At 55.5% G+C, this 16578-nt stretch overlaps 1 protein-coding gene across 3 annotated transcripts in view; it reads left to right on the top strand.

Annotated features, from left to right (window-relative positions):
• Positions 1-14831: 14831 nt before the first annotated feature.
• CCDC85C (coiled-coil domain containing 85C) overlaps positions 14832-16578 on the top strand; it is a 78790-nt gene continuing 77043 nt past the window's right edge. For 2 of the 3 annotated variants that reach the window (XM_055418518.2, XM_055418519.2), the window contains exon 1: positions 14833-15904. In XM_055418518.2, the coding sequence (XP_055274493.1) occupies positions 15112-15904 (793 nt within the window). In that variant the 5' untranslated portion in view covers positions 14833-15111. Of the gene's footprint in view, positions 15905-16578 lie in introns of all 3 variants that reach the window. The other variant, XM_055418517.2, reaches the window with a different exon arrangement.

Here is a 16578-nt window from a genome sequence, read left to right on the forward strand (position 1 = left end):
TCTGCGGGGGTCTTCTCCACGCTCCCCCTACCTGGCCAGGCTCAGTCCCAGCCTGCGGAGGGGAGGATGGATGGAGGCTCTAGGCAGAGCACGGCAGCCCCGCGCACCTGGTGCGTCAGACTCCAGGTGGGGGAGAATGCCACCACCTTCCCATTCTGTTCCTACCTGGGTCCCCAAGAGCCAGGGGGTGTCTGAGCCCTTGCTGTCTACCCACGCAGGTCCAAGTGTTTGAAGGATGCTCCTGAGAGAAGCAGCTGGGCTGAGTTCCCCAGAATCTTAAAGACAGAAGGAAAAGCCAGGCAAAGGCGTGGGGCTGTTAGTTGTTCCGCCGAGGGGACCAGGCTAAGGGACGTTAGGGGGCTGGTTGTACACATGGGTCTGGAGCTTTGGGTCCGCATGGGCTGAAGAGACTATAGAGGAGATTACAGAGCTGTGTTGGGTGTGCCCCTCCTGCAGCCAGGACGGTCTGGGTGTGGAGTGCAGGGAAAGCGCGGGTGTCCCACTCCTGGGATGGGTGAGCCTCTTCTTTCTTAGTAACTTTCGGGACCTCCCGTCTTCTCTGGAGGGACTGGGCTGGGTCGGTGGTCCCGAGCCATCATGTGTGTTCAAGGGGCACTTTGGAACCTTAGAGTCTGGGGCTGCAAACCTACAGAGATCTGACAGCAGCAGCCCTGGTCCAGTGGCTGAGACTCCACGCTCCCAGCGCAGGGGCCGGGGTTCCATCCCTGGTCGGGAACTAGATCCCAGACACTGACTGAAACTAAGATCTGGAGCAGCCAAATACATAAAAATAAATATTTGTGTTAAATGAACATTTACAAAAAGAAAATGAAAAACAAAAACAGCAAACTCATCAGCAATAAGCATGACTCGGAGCCTGTCTCAGGAGCATGGAGACCCCGGGGGCCCCCGCGCCATCAGTTGGAGGTGCCTCTCCACTGCCCCCCGCCCGCCCCGGCTCCCTCACAGCCCCAGGATACCGCATCTAAGTGCAGGCCCAGCTGGTGCCAGCCCTTCCTCTTGGGCAACTGGAGGTACCCCCTCAACAGGGCACCCCCACCTGCTGGACAAAACGCTCCTTCCAACAGACCCTGGGAGTGTGGTTTATGACTACATATGAGGAAAAGTGAATTGTATGGTCAAGTGAAGGGTTTGCAGCCTCCTGGCTGGGTGCCCCCAGGCGGAGAGAGGTGACTCCAGCTTTGAAATTCCAGCCTGACTCCCTCTCACAGGCTCTTTCTTTTTTTTTTTAATTTTGGCCTGCTGGGTCTTTGCCGCTGTGCACGGGCTTTCTCTAGCTGGGGAGGCCACACTTTACTGCGGTGCTTGAACTTCTCGTTGCCGTGGCTTCCCTTGTTGCAGAGCACAGGCTCAGTAGTTGCAGTGCCCGGGCTTAGCTGTCCTGGGGCATGTGAGATCTTCCTGGACCAGGGATCAGACCCGTGTCCCCTGCACTGGCAGGTGGGTTCTTAGCCACTGGAGCACGGGTGCGGTCCATGCCTCTCCCTGGCTCTTGAATGTGTCGTCCACCGACCGGCCATGGCAGGGACCCGTTGCAACCCCCTAAATACACACTGAATCTCAGCTTCTGCGGGCATAAATGGACATGATAATTCCTGCTCACCTTGCAGGCTTTGCAGGGAGGAGGGGAAGAGGATGCTTCCCTGAGAATGCTTCATAAACTGGAAATGGCCTTGAAGAAGGTGAGGGCGGATTGGGCTGGGTGGGCCTGCAGCCACGGAGGCTCTGGGGCCTGCACTGCTGAGCGTCAGGTCAGGGCATGTCTCGGGGAGCGTCTGTGGTCCCTGTCTCTTGTTTCACATGCCCTGGTCCAGAGGTAGGTTTTATTATTTAGATTAGTTATATATTTATTATTTATATATAATAAATTCTATATACATTATAACATAATTATTTTATTTTTAAAATTTTTTAAGATTTATTTTATTGGAGGCAAATTACCTTACATTAATATATATTAATTATATATATAGTTATATATATTATTTATACTGTAAACCAAACAATGCATGCACTTCGGTTAAAAACAACCCCAGGAACAGTAAAAGGCTCAGAAGGAAATATTTCCCTGGCCTCCCCCCTCCCCAACCCCCCGGAACAATCTGTTTCTACATTTAGTTGTTCCTTCTGGTTTGATCTCCGCATTTCTCGGTAAGATGTTTCCGTCCGTGGCTCTTTCTTGATTTCTCGGTTCTAGACTTCTCTAGAATTCCTTCCGGCCATGACGGATAAGCCTTCAACTCTCTTAAATCCTCCCACTCTCACATCTTCTCCGTCAGCTTCTCCTTGAGGGCTCGACCCAGTGCTTAGGTGACCAGTGGTCCAGGGTTTCATTGTAATTTTATAAACGTTGCCTACGAAAGTCAAGGAATGGTTTCTTTTTTGGTAGAGTTTGTTTATCTATGCCCTGAAGTTAATGCATTAAAAAAAAAAACCCATAAACTTGTAAGATGTCTCTTTTTCCATCTGCTCCGCTCTCACCTAGTGGCAGGATGGTTGAATGGTCAGGCATTTGAATATCTTATCTCGCCCCTCTGACCTGGGCTCTTCCAGGCTGAGTCCTACCCCCTTGCTCAGGGGCCTGCGCCGGCCCCTCTCCCTTCTCATCCTCCCCTCCCAAGGACTGGCCCCCTGGGGAGCCGTCCTGTCCCCTGTCTACTCTCAGCTCCTAGGGAAGCATGTGCTTCAAAAGCTTCCTGAGAGGTGCATGGCAGTCCATTTTTTCCTCTTTTTGGTGACCTTGCATTTCTAACAATGTTTATATTCCAGTCTCATTTTTGGCTGATGCTCTCTGTGGGCATAGAATCCAGGCAGGAAATCCTTTTCCCTTAGACTTTTAAGGCGACTGATGACTCTTGTGATCTTCTAGCCTCCAGGGTTTCTAATAAGAAGTCCAACGCCAGCTTGTTAAAAATGTATTAATTTCAATACACGTGCACAGAGTTTCAAAAATCAAATACAATTATAAAGCCTAAGAAAAACAAAAAAACCCTGCCTCATGGCTCTGCCCGGATCCTGATCCTGCATCCCAGAGGCAACTGCTTTCGAGCCTACTTTTGTCCACAGTTGAAAACAACACACGTACACGGCTCTTCTTTGGCTTTCCCATTTAGGTATTATCACTGCCTTTCTCTCAGGGACCAGGAAGGTTTACTCCATTGATAAAGCACCCCCACACAGGCCAGCCCTTCTTCCCCCATCTCCCAGTAAACCTGCGGTTAAATCAGTGTTTACATATGATACTATTTAAACGCTATGGTCAACAGAGCCACAGTACTTCGGATGACTGTACTTCCTTCCTTGCAGGACCTCTGGGTTTCCCTGGGGATTATTAGTTGCCTCCTTGTTTTGACTTGCTTGGTTTTCTTTGAGCTGTCACTCATTCACTGCCAGGCTCTCTGACAGAGCTCTAATGCTCCTCTCTAGGTAGCCGAGGCCCCAGGCAATCCATGAGTTGTGTTCTCTTTCTTGGCCAGCTCCTGCTGGTGCCCCTTCCCACCCCGTTCCAACGTGCACTGATTGCTTCTAGCCCTGAAGCCCTCGCTGTCCGACTTCCCTATGCCATCACCTTTGTCCAGGCGCTAAGTCCTGTCCGACTCTTTGCACCCCAGTGAACTGCAGCACGCCAGGCTTCTTTGTCCTTCAGGATGTGTACCATCACTTTGGAATCCCCCTCTTCCTGAATTTTGGATCTTCTTGTGTCTTTGATTAGTTCCTAATTTTTAGAGAAAGAATGTGTGGGAGATACTTTTTTAAAAATCTGGGGACTTTTGGGACTTCCTTGGAGGCGCAGTGGATGAGAATCCACCTGCCAATGCAGGGGACACAGGTTCAATCCCTGGTGTGGGAAGATTCCACATGCCTCAGAGCAACTAAGCCTGTGTGCCACAACTACTGAGCCTGTCTGCTGCTAGTACTGAAGCCCGAGCACCCAGAGCCCGGGCTCCAGGACAACAGAAGCCACCACAATGAGAAGCCAGGGCACTGCAGCGAAGGGTGGCCCCGCTCACCGCGCCTAGAGAAAGCCCATGCATGGCGAAGGAGACCCAGCGCAGCCAAAATAAATAAACACATTTAAAAAGTCCGAACATGTCAAACTTTACCTTCACACTTAATTGGCCAGACACCAAAATCATTTTCCTTCAGAATCTTGAACGTGTTGCTCCAAGATCCTCTAGCTTTTGGAGTTACTGTTGAGAACGTCGGGGTTTCTGAGCCCTGCTCCTGTGTGTGTGAGCTCTCTCTCTCTCTTTCTGGAGGGTTTTAGGATCTCCTCCACCCGATGATTTCAGATTTTACGAGGATGTGCTCGCTATGCCGATTTCTCTACTTCTGTGCTGGCACTTTGTATCCATCGTCCCAGACACATTTTGTGTATTATTATCACCAATATTTTCCTTCCCTTCTCTTTGTCCCATTAGATATGGAGCAATAAAAAGGGGGGTGGGTGGGCGTTAAGCGAACTCTAGAGTGAACTCCAGAATCCCTCACCCCTTCCTTAACCTTGGCAGTGTATCTGAAGATTACCTGGGGTATTTGGAGAACCTGGAGAAAAATCTCTAAACCCAGACATTTGGAGAAAGGAGTGCCCCCAGAAATGGTGGTGCTTCTTGGGTAGCCTGGCGCCAATGAACAAGGACTTCATCTAACCAGTCCTTCTCAGCCCTGCCTGATAGGCCCGCCTCTTCCTGATGGAATGGGTCTGGGGCGGGGCCTGGGCATCTGCATTTTACCAGCTTATGAGGGGCTTCCCAGGTGGCGCGAGTGGTAAAGAATCTGCCTGCCAGTGCAGGAGACTAGGAGACGCAGTTTTGATCCCTGGGCTGGGAAGATCCCATGGAGGAGAGCCTGGCAACTCACTCCAGTATTCTTGCCTAGAGAATTCCAGGGATAGAAGAGCCTGGGGGGCTACAGTCCTTGGGGTCACAAAGAGTTGGATACAACTGAAGCGACTTAGTACGCACACCGGTGAGTCTAAGCAGCCAGTGCCCAGAGCTGACAACCGCTGAGCTGACCCACTGGCCTTGCTCAGTTAGCTCCTTGCTTGGGTGCTATGTGTACTGAGCCACTCAGTCGTGCCTGATTCTTTTCGATGGCTCAGCGGGTAAAGAATCACCTGCAGTGCAGGAGACCCAGGAGATATGGTTCGATCACTGGGTGGGGAAGATCCCCTGGAGCAGGAAATAACTGCTTCCTTAGTGTTACTGAAAGCGTGGCCTCTCTGAGCACTGGTATTGAATCAAATCCTGCAGACAGAATTGTGGGTGAAGTAGAAAAGGGTAGCTTTATTGCTTTGCCAGGCAAAGGGAGCCACACCGGGCTTCTGCCTTGAATAATTGTGTCTCCACTGCAAAGAACCTGATGAGGGTTTTTATAATAAACTCAAGCGTGGGGTCTCTGACAAGGTTAGGGTGTGAGCAGGATGGTCTGATTCTTGATGAGCTTCTCTGATCACTTTCATCTGGCCTCAGGTGATTTCCTGGCTGCTCCTCCTTTGCTTAGTAACTGTTCAAACCCACACTTTGGAACTCAGAGAAGGTCATGACGGTTCGAGTCTTGCCTATAAGAAATGGGGGACAGAAAGGCCTGGGAGCCCCACAGGGCCTTGCTCAGCTTCATTTAGGACCCTGACTCATTTACAGGGGCTCTGACAGGTTGGGATGCTAAGATGTGACTCTCCATTGCAAAGTTGTGTCCTGGAATTGGGTCTTGGTGGAGCTGAGCCTGTGCTGGAAAGAAGGATCAGCCCTTCTCCTAGAGTCTCAGAGTCTCTGGCTTGGCTCTGGGGGATTCCCAAGCTTTTCCCTAGCAGACCAGCACCCTACCTGTCCCACTGTGTGGCTCAGGGTTTGAGTCTGCCTTTTCTCATGCATTTGAGAATCTCTCCATCCCGCAGGGGGAGGGAACGATTCCATTTCCTCATAGGATCCAGAGCCTCAGGGAGGGGCAGGACCCCCACGTGTGGTATCAGGTTAGAGACGCAGATTCTAACTCCAGGGCTTTCCTGGATCATTCATTCACTCCACAAACACCCAGAGCTCTGCTGGGACGACACTGGGGAATGTCCTGTTGTTCAGTGTTGCTATTGTTGTCTTTCAGTCGTGTCTGACTCTTTGAGACCCCATGGACGGCAGCTCGCCAGGCTTCCCTGTCCTTCCTATCTCCTGGAGTTTGCTCAACCTTCTCATCCTCTGCCGCCCCCTTCTCCTTCTGCCCCCCATGTTTCCCAGCGTCAATGTCTTTTACAATGATCAGCTCTTCTCATCAGGTGGCTAAAGTATTGGAACTTCATCTTCAGTCACAGGCCTTCTAATGAATATTCAGGACTGATTTCCTTAAGGACTGGCTGGTTTGATCTCCTTGCTGGGTAAGGGACTCTCAAGAGTCTTCTCCAGCACCACAGTTCAAATGGCGGCGAACCAAGAGGTGGACCCAACGGCTGCTTTGGTTGGTAAAGTTACTCATGTCACAGCTTCTCTGCCTAACTGCAGGCTCGCCTGGGGGCTGGGGGCAGGGGGCAACTTCACTCCAGCCCAGCCTCACCCAGAGCAGGTCACAGGAGGAATTACTGTTTACTGCTGTTGTTGCATCAAACAGGAGGGGGCAGGCTGGAGAGAGTGGGAAAGGCTGGTCTCAGAACTGGCAGCAGCCACATTAACAATTAAGGTCTTCACTGACTTCATTCCCACCGTCAGAGCATGAAATATTCAGCAGCAGCGGAGGAGGCTGGTCTCCGATCTCCACAGAGGGCAGGGCGGGAAGGGCAGCTGCCCAGGCCTGGTGGGCAGGGCATCTAGAGGCTGAGGTGGGGTCTGGGGGTGGGGGTGGGGGGTCTCTGGGGGCGTGACCCAGAGGTATCTCATGCAGATGGTGCAGCCGCAGACTCCCGCTGAACACGGCTGGGAGGGTCCCAGAGAAGGGCGGGCCTTTGTCCTGGAAGAGGGTACAGCTGTGGGCGGGCAGATGGAAACCACCCGTCACAGGTGGGACTGCTCGCCTGGGCTTCCCCCTTCCTAGCACAGTGATGACGGTCACAGAGAAGCACCGCTGACCTCAAAGACCATGCGTCTGGGGTCTGGAACTTATCACCTGGAGTAAATCCTGAATATCTGACAAGCAGCACGAGTCATGTCTCAGTGGTATCTCTGCACATTTGAAAGTGTCAATTTGATAAACATTTCAAAGAAGTCATAGTGGGCAAACCTGCTAGAGTGTTTCTTTTTTTTCTCCCCCTAATATACGGGGCACCTCCAGTATGAAATTTAGCCAGGGTTTCTCTTGTGCTCTGAGAGCCAAGAGGGTTACAGACCCAAGAGAAGCTCGTGCTTGTGAGCATGAGGACACAGACGGCTAGTTACAGCAGAAAACTCGAAACAAATGTCCTTCAACAGGAGAAGAGAAGTAAAGGGAGTGTATTCATGCAACGGAAATTAGATGGTGGAGTTCTCAGCTGGGGAGATTTCGCTCTCAGTGGCCATTTGGCAAGGTCTGGGGACGTTTTTGTTCTTGTTTTTTGATTTTTATTTTCTACTGGAGTAGAGCTGATTTACAGTGTTGTGTTAGTTTCAGGTATACAGCAAAGTGAATTGGTTATATTATCTGTTCTTCTTCCGTTTAGGTCAGTATGGAATACTGAATAGAGTTTTCTGTGCTATACAGCAGGCCCTTGTTGATTATTTCTTTTATATATAGTAGCTTGTATCTGTTCCCTGGGTTGGGAATATCCTCTGGAGGAGGGCATGGCAACCCACTCCAGTATTCTTGCCCGGAGAATCCCATGGGCAGAGGAGCCCACATAGTCCATAGGGTCTCAAAGAGTTAGACACCACTGAAGTGTATCTGTTAATCCAAAACTCCTAATTTATCCCTTCCTGCCACCTCCTGCCTCTGGTAACCATGAATTTGTTTTCTAAGTCTGAGAGTCTGTTTCTATTTTGTAAATGACTTCATTTGTATCACTTTTTTAGGTTGGAGACATTTTTGATTTTCACAGTAACAGGGGCAGGGGCGTCACTTCCATCTAATGGGTGGAGGCCAGAGAAGCTGGTAAACATCTTACACTGCGGAGGACGCCCCCTCCCCACCCCTACAACAAAGACTTCTCCAGTCCAAACTGCCAACAATCCTGAGGCTGGGAAACCTCGCTATACAGCCAGCCGTGCAAATAAATGAACCCAAGCGACATATTTCAACATAATAATGCATGACTTAAAAGCTTGCTGCCAGAGAACACATGAAGTATAATACCATTTGAATAAAGTTCAAAAGCATGCAAGATTAAGCAGTATATTACAAGGGGGAAATACGGCATTATGAGACACAGGAGCAAGCAACGCAACATTTAGGATCATGTTCACCCTGGGATCAGGTGGGCTGGCCAGGTGACTTGGGAGGAGCTCCAGGGGCCAGTGACATCAGAAATTCCTTAAGCTGGGCAGTAGGTTTCCAGGCACCTGCATTACAGTTTGTTGTGGTAGGAAATCATAATGAGAAGACTAGTGTTTTGAAGTGCACGGAGCTGGGAGCCGGTCCTTCAAAGAGCTCTCCTCACTAGGTTTCCCCATGATTGAGGGTTCCTCCCCTCCCCACCTCCCCCTTTGCCCTCCCCCCTCTACCAGTGCTTTGCTCCTGGGGGCAATGGTCTGAGCCGGTGTCAGCAGCTGCAGGGGGAGGAGGGTATTTTGTTGGTTCCAGAGGGGAAGGGAGAGGCGGGGAGGGATGCGGGTCCTGATCCCCCACCACTGAATTGATCCCTAAAGGCAAGTTTCTCCCACCTCTGCCCTGGCCTCTGGCCAGCCTGGCTTTGCAGTCTTCTGACTGTGTCTCAGCCTCAGCTGACTCTCTCTGATCCATTCTTCCCCTCACAGCTCCAGTCACTTGCTCTTTATCAAACAAAATCTGCCAGGTCTCTCTTCTGCTCTATACTCTTCCGTGGCTCCCACTGCCCTTAGGTTGAGTGCGTGCTTGTGCTCAGTTGCTTCAGTTGTGTCAACTCTGTGTGGCCCCATGGACTGTAGCCCGCCGGGCTCCTCTGTCTATGGGATTCTCCAGGCAAGAATACTGGAGTGGGCTGCCATTTCCTTCTCCAGGGGATCTTCCCGACGCAGGGATCGAACCCCTGTCTCTTCTATCTCCTGCATTGGCAGGCGGGTTCTTTCCACTAGCGCCCTTAGGTCAACGTTGAGGCTTTTGCCTGTGACATCGGCAGTTCTGGAAGCTGTGCAGTGCATCACCGACTTCCTGATCTCCAGCACCCAGGGGCCTGGCAGCTGCGCAAGGATGTGAGTGAGTGAGCCCACCCTCCCCGAGACCTCCCAGTGCTGTGCTCCAGCGACTGATATCCTAGTAAACTTGCCTGCTAGTGGCCCAGTATCACTGCGGTTTCCCCACTTAAAAACGTGAGAATTGAGACCCTTCACCACTAAACCTCATATTCTGAGCTGCACCCATCCCAGAAGGAAGTCGGTGGGAGCCCAAGGCCATAGCCGGCATCCTTTGTAGTCCTGTTTGCCAGGGGCAAGCACTAGGCTTCCTGGACAGCCCTTGTTTCAATGTACCTCAGGGTTTGCATCTGGAAAATGGGTGCAAACGTCCTTATGGGAAGATTGTCCTGATCCAGAGGGTGGGGAGAATGGGCAGGGAGGAGAGGCACATTTCTCCAGGCCTTGACACTGGCCCTGTGAAGGAAGGCTCAGAGGAAAAAACTGGCTCAGAGAGGGTATGGGACTGGCCGAAGGCCACCCAGCAAGTGGGTGAGAGAAGAGTTGTGAGATACAGCTAACAACACGCAGTGACTGATCTGTCAGCAGGGAGAACTGGGAAGCTCTACCCAGTGATCCCTCTAGAGGCGCAGGGAGTCTCTCTGGCTTGGGGACAATGGGGAAGGTAGAAGCAGGAGGAAGCTCGGTGATGGGCGCGGTGCGGGCAAAGCGCAGGCCTCCCCATCGTAGAACCAGAGTCACAGTGAAAAGGATGTTGCAGACCAGTGGGAGTGCAGGAGGCTGTAGTCTATGGGCTCAGAAGGTCGTGGGTTTGAATCTCAGCTGCTTCACTTGCTTGCCTTGTGACCTGGGACAAGTGACCTACCCTGTGGGCCTTGGTTTGCCCCTCTGTAAAACGGGGATTGAGGCGCTTAACTGAGGACTACATGGAGGGGTCAGTGAGACAGTCCCTGTGAAGCCTTGCCCAGGGCTGAGTAGACACTTAGCAAATGCTCAGCAAACACTGCCCTTTATTGATAACAATTCCAGTTGCTTTTCCATGGGCCCTGATTTCATTGTGACCTCTCAGCTGTGCATGGTGACTTCCCCCATTCAGGGGTGCTGGGTGGGGTGCAGAGAAGAAACCCCAGAGCCCAGCCCCGGACCTGTCAGCTGCCATCGCTTCGCTGACCTGCAGAAACCCTCAGCCACCACACAAACCTCCCCTGGCCACACCAGAGTCCTTGGACATCCACCGGCCTCTGAGCACTGCCCATAAGTTTGCACTCAGTGATCTGAGCTTTGTGGAGACGAACGACACAGCCAATAGGAATCCATGAAATCCTTCAAGGCGTTAATGATGTTGTCATTCTGATCGTCACCATGGGGCTGGTTTAGGACCCCTGGCACCCACTGGGTGTGTGGTAGGAGGTGATGGTTATTATTATTGCTGCTGCCGCTCTTAGCCGTCAGAGCCCCAGGAAGGGGGCCACTCTTCCCCTGGAACTATTCCCTGCTGTTCTCTGCCTCTTTGGGCAATAAGGCATGGCTGTGTTTCCACCTACCCCTCACCATTGCTCACCTCTGGGCCTTGGCTTTGCTGTTGCCTCCACCTCCATCTCAATCCTCTCTTTCCCCATCTCCAATCTGATAAACTCATACTCTTCAAGATTCCCTTGGGGGTGGGGGTGGGCGTCACCTCCTCTGTGGCCTCAGGATGCTCAGGAGCCTCAGGATGCTCAGGATCCTTAGGATGCCTCAGGATCCTCAGGATGCTCAGGATCCTCGGGATGCCCCAGGATGCCTCAGGATGCTCAGGATCCTCAGGATCCCTCCCCCACAATGCTGTGTTCTGCTCCTCTCTTCTGTGGCACTTGCCACACTGCATTTCCAATGCATATCTGATTGCACATATACATATGCATTTATGCACAAACACTCAACTAATTATATTTGTGTGTTTAGGAAATCAATGAATGAAAGTGACCTTAGGCAAGTCATTTCCCTGCTGGGGCTCTGTTTCTTCATCATCAAAATGTGGGACTCAGACTCAACTGATCACGCATTTACTCAGCAAACAGCAAAGAGTGGCTGCTGGGAGGTTTATGCTCAGGGCCCAGCCGCAGAGGCATAAGAATCCCCTTTCCCTCCCAGTGTGCAATCTACTTAGCCCGAGTGTGCTCTTACCATTTTCCAGGCTCACAGACCCTGTGATCAGGAATCATTTTGTCTACTATGTATTACTGTACTGGCTGTCACCCTAGCTGGCTCTCAGAAACATTTGTGTGGCTTTAAATGGACACACACAGCCCTGGAGATTCAGAAGAAGAAAAAAATTGAGGAGTGGTGGTGGTGCATCTTTATTTTTTTCCAAGACCTACAGCTACTTGTCCTGGCCATCTAGAGAATTATTAGGGGCTTCCCTGGTGGCTCAGTCAGTAAAGAATCCACCTGCAATGCAGGAGACCTGAGTTCAAGCCCTGGGTCGGGAAGATCCCCTGGAGGAGGAGACGGCAACTTGCTCCAAGTATTCTTGCCTGGAAAAGCCCATGGACAAAGGAGCCTGGCAGGCTATAGAACATGGGGCTGTAAGAGTTACTGTATTAGAGATCCATGGTTCAGTTTTACAGATTTCATGACAAAGCAGACATGACATTTTTGGGATCCTTGTTTGGGTATAGGGTCTATTGGACCGTGAGTGTTCTCTGGACACTTAGGGAGGGGGCTCTGGCTTGGAGGGCCCCCGTGCTTCAGGACCCTGTTTGAGCTCTGGGCCCGCTCATCCTCCTGCTGTCAGCATTGCTGTGCCCTGGGCTGTCCAGCCACAGTGGGGAGAGCAAGGACTGTCCCTGAGACCACCTACCCAGTAGCCTCGTCTCTAGCCCCTTGTCTCTGCTGCATCAGAGGGATGTTAGGGACGCTCTCGTGAGTTTTGGCAATGCGGACTCTGGGCCCCACACCCTGTAGTGATGCAAGTAAACCTCATCTAGATGGAGGCTTCACTTTTCTCTCGGAAAGTTCGGCTGAAGCTGCCAGCCCTGGAGGATCAGAGGACTGAGATGCCATGGGAACAACCTGAGGCCATGCTCAAATTGAGGGGAGGGGGTCCCCACAAGCGGTGCTAACATCTCAGCGACTTCCCTAGTGCTCACCCTTCACTCTCCCAGGAGCATCTTTCTGTCCAGGCTTTGTTCTGGGGACAGCCTCCAGGGAGCTATTCATTCTGGTTGACCTTTTAGGTAAGAAAGACCTTAGCCTTCTTAAGTGAGAGCTGGAATTCTCCTCAAACTCAAACTCAGATGCCCTGGGCTGAGTCCTCGAGGCACAGTGCCCCAGTGGGGAGGGTGACACCCCTCCACCACTCGGATGGCCCAGAGACTGGTTCACCTGCCTGGGGGAGCCTTGGCTACCCTGGGGTTTGACCCTCAAAGCTGTGCTCCCCTCCCCTCCCCCTCCACCCCAGCTCATCCTTCCCTCACTACCCTTTCCTAAACATCTATCCATATGGAGAGAGGGGCGGAAGGGTGGGGAAGGGCGTAGTGAGTCTGTACTATCCTGCGACCCCACACCCCCACCGCTTCTCCACATGTGGGCCAGAAAAAGAAAAGAAAGTGCTAGTCAATCAGTCCCGTCCGACTCTGTGTGGCCCCTTGGACTCTAGCCTATCAGGCTCTTCTTTCCGTGCGATTTCCCAGGCAAGAATATTGGAGTGGATTTGCCATTTCCTTCTCCAGGGGTCTTCCTGACCCAGGGATCAAACCCAGGTCTCCTACACTATAGGCAGCTTCTTTACTGTCTGAGCCATCAGAGGGAAGCTCTTAAAAGGCAAATCGGGTCATGTCGTGTCCTGCTAATTCCCCTCCACGGCTTTCCCAGCTGCTTTAGAATCACGGATGATCTGGCCTCTCTGACCTCATCTCTCACACCTCTTCCTTGAATAGGCCATTAAAAGCCAACCCTAGGGCCTCTGCACTAGCTGTTCCCTCTCCCTGGAGTGCCCTCCCCTTATCTTTGTCCTTCTCCGTCACTCAAACAGCAGCTTAGACCGCACCTCCTCAGAGGTTCTCCCTGACCACGGGATCTAAAGTAACTGATAATCACTTTCTGCGACAGCTGCTGGTCTTAATCCCCTGCACAGCACTTACTACAGCCTCACAGTTCTCCAGTTTGTTGATTTTCTTCTCGCCCCTCCTCCCCGCAGAGTGCAAAGTCCCCGCAGCGGGCAGTGGCCGCCGGTCCCCTAGAGAATCCCCCAGTGGTCCAGAAGAAGCCTGGCTTAGAGGAGGCGCTGTACACGGTTGTCCAATGAATGGCTGGGTCGCTGTAAGCCGGGCCGGCCGCTACCGCGCGAGCGCGCGCGCCGGGCCGTGGCGCTCTCTGTCGAGGGCGCGGGTTTTATCTCCAAGAGGGTCCCGAGGGGAGGGACGCCCCCCTCCGCCGGCCTGGCAGCAGACTCGCCGTAAATGCACTTCAGGGACGCGAGGATAACGAGATGGATTCGCACAAGCCAGTGGGGGGAGACCCGGGAGCCAGGCGAGGCTGCCGGTGGGGAGGGTTTGGGTTTTTTTTTTGCCGCGGAATCGGCGCCCCCGCCCCGAGTTAAGACCCCAGTGAGAGACCTTCCCCTTCCCTCCCCAGTGGTCTCCACGTCGCGAGTCACAGATTCCCTCCCGCATTCCGGGACGAGCTGTCGGGTTGGCGGGGGAACGGTGCCTGTTCCTCAAGCCCTGGCCCTCTCGGGGCAGGGAGGAGGGTACGGGACCCCGATCCGGGACGGCGGGTGAGGGCCCCTGGCCCTCCTGGGGCGCAGACGCCGGCGCCGCAGCCCCCGGCTTGAGTGGAAAACGCTGCCCCTCGGCGCGCTCCGGGCTGGGGACCACGGTGGAGACCGGGGTGGAGGAGGAGCCGAGGGCCGGGAAGCGGACAAAGAGCCGCTCTCCGCCGGGAAGAGCGACCCCCCGGGCCTGAGTCCTATTGTCCGCCGTATCTCAGACTAAGCCGGACTCTGGTGCCCTCGGCAGGGAGAAGCGGAGCTGTCCTTCCGATCGTGGGCATTTGTTTATTCGGGGCGGGGGACGGCGGGCGGGGCGCGCGGGCCCAGGAAGGGGCTGGGCGCCCTTTTCCGTGCGTCTCCTTTAAGGGAAGCCCTGCCCTACCTTTCCCACCGTCTCCCCCTCCCTGCAGCCGTACCTGCATTTTAAAAGCGCCCTGTAGCCCTGGGATTGGCGGAGGCCGCGTCCTCGGGCCGCAGAAACTTGAACCGCGGAGGGGGGGGCGGTGGGCAGAGGGCAGCCCGGAGGGTGGACTGTACCATCTCCCGCGGCGTCCCCCGAGTGCGCCCCGCCCCTCCCACACACCCCCGGGGAGGTCCAATCGGACGGGTGCGGGGGTGGGACCACGGCTCGAGCGCGCCTCTGGCTGGGCGCCGGGCGGGCGGGCGCACAGCGCGGGGGAGACGTGGGGACCGGCCGCGCCTCTGCCCGCCCGCCCGCTCTCTCCCCCCGGAGGCGGGGCCCGGGCCGCGTGCGTCCCGCCCCTTCCCCGCCCGGAGTAGGCGGGACGGCTGGGGCTCCGGAGCTGGGCCGGGGGCGGGCCTCCGCCTGCTTAGTCCGAGCCGGGAGAGAGCCGGGCACCGCGGCCGCCGACGCAGCAGCACTCCCAGCTCGCCGAGTCTCGGGAAGCACCGATTCCCCGGGGCGGCCCGGGCGGCGGGCAGGCGCTGCGTGAGGGCGCGCGAGGCGGCGCAGGGCGGGCCGCACGCGCCCCCCGGCCGCCACCACCACCCCCCACCCTACCCCGCCGCCCGCGCGCGGACCGGCCCAGCGCAGCCCCGACACGGGGAGCGCCGGCCGGGCGAGGGCGCGGGCGATGCCGCGGTGACGGCCCCGCCATGGCGAAGCCCCCGGCGGCAGCGGCGGCGGCGGCGTCGGAGGAGCTGAGCCAGGTGCCGGACGAGGAGCTGCTGCGCTGGAGCAAGGAGGAGCTGGCGCGGAGACTGCGGCGCGCGGAGGGCGAGAAGGTGGGCCTCATGCTGGAGCACGGCGGCCTGATGCGCGACGTGAACCGGAGGCTGCAGCAGCACTTGCTGGAGATCCGCGGCCTCAAGGACGTGAACCAGCGGCTGCAGGACGACAACCAGGAGCTGCGCGAGCTGTGCTGCTTCCTCGACGACGACCGGCAGAAGGGGCGCAAGCTGGCGCGCGAGTGGCAGCGCTTCGGGCGCCACGCGGCCGGCGCCGTGTGGCACGAGGTGGCCCGCTCGCAGCAGAAGCTGCGCGAGCTCGAGGCACGCCAGGAGGCCCTGCTGCGCGAGAACCTGGAGCTCAAAGAACTGGTGCTGCTGCTGGACGAGGAGCGCGCGGCGCTGGCGGGGGGCGCTGGCGGCGCGGGCGGCGGCGGCGGCGGCGCCGGCTCCCGCAGCTCCATCGACAGCCAGGCCAGCCTAAGCGGGCCGCTGCCCGGCGGCGCGGCGGGCGCGGGTACCCGGGACGTGGGCGACGGCAGCAGCACGTCGAGCGCGGGCAGCGGCGGCAGCCCCGACCATCACCACCACGTCCCGCCACCGCTGCTGCCTCCTGGACCGCCCAAGGCCCCCGACGGCAAGGCGGTCGCCACGCGCCGGTCCCTGGACGACCTTTCGGCGCCGCCGCCGCATCACCGAAGCATCCCCAACGGCCTGCACGGTAAGGACGGCGCCCGCCGGGCAGGGCGCGTCTCAGGCCCAGAGCTCTTTGCCCCGCGGGTGGCTGCCACTCCGGACCCCTCCTCCGGCTGGCGTCGGAGAGATCGCCACCCCGCCCGCGGTGGGGCTTTTTTTTTTTGTGCTGAGTTGTCCGGTTAAGCGATGGAGGCGTGTCCCCGCCACGCTGAATCCGCAGCAGGTCCGGGATCCCCAGACTCCTCAAAAGTTTCTCCCCTGCGGAGCTTATCGGTCTCAGAATCTGGGACCGTAGGGCTGGCTGGAGGTGCCGCAGCTTTGCCTGGAAACCCTGGCCCTGGACCTGAAAGTTTTTAATGGCGGGGGCGGGGGGAGTGATAGGCCCTTTGAGCGAAAGTGAAATTTTCCCTCTTCTTGGAACAACAGGCAGACCCCAAGCGATGATCACCTGTGTGCCACCTGTGTGGAATGTGCTGGCATTCCACCTGGGCTTCTCCGTGCTGTCTGCCCCCAGGGAAGGGTCACAGGCAGCTGGGCCCAGAGTACTGGGGTCGGAGAACCTTCCTGGTTTGCTTTTCTCACCTGCCTTTCTCAGCCCTCCCCCGATTCCTGCCGGGGGGCGGGGGACCTTTCTCAACTGAGGATGTTAAGATTTCCCAGAGGAATATAGGCTTGGGCTGGATCCTGGCATTGTATCTC

Source organism: Moschus berezovskii, chromosome 21 (assembly GCF_049115385.1).
Source record: "Moschus berezovskii isolate FMDL1 chromosome 21, NW_MosBer_1.0, whole genome shotgun sequence".
NCBI classification, from domain to species: domain Eukaryota; kingdom Metazoa; phylum Chordata; class Mammalia; order Artiodactyla; family Moschidae; genus Moschus; species Moschus berezovskii.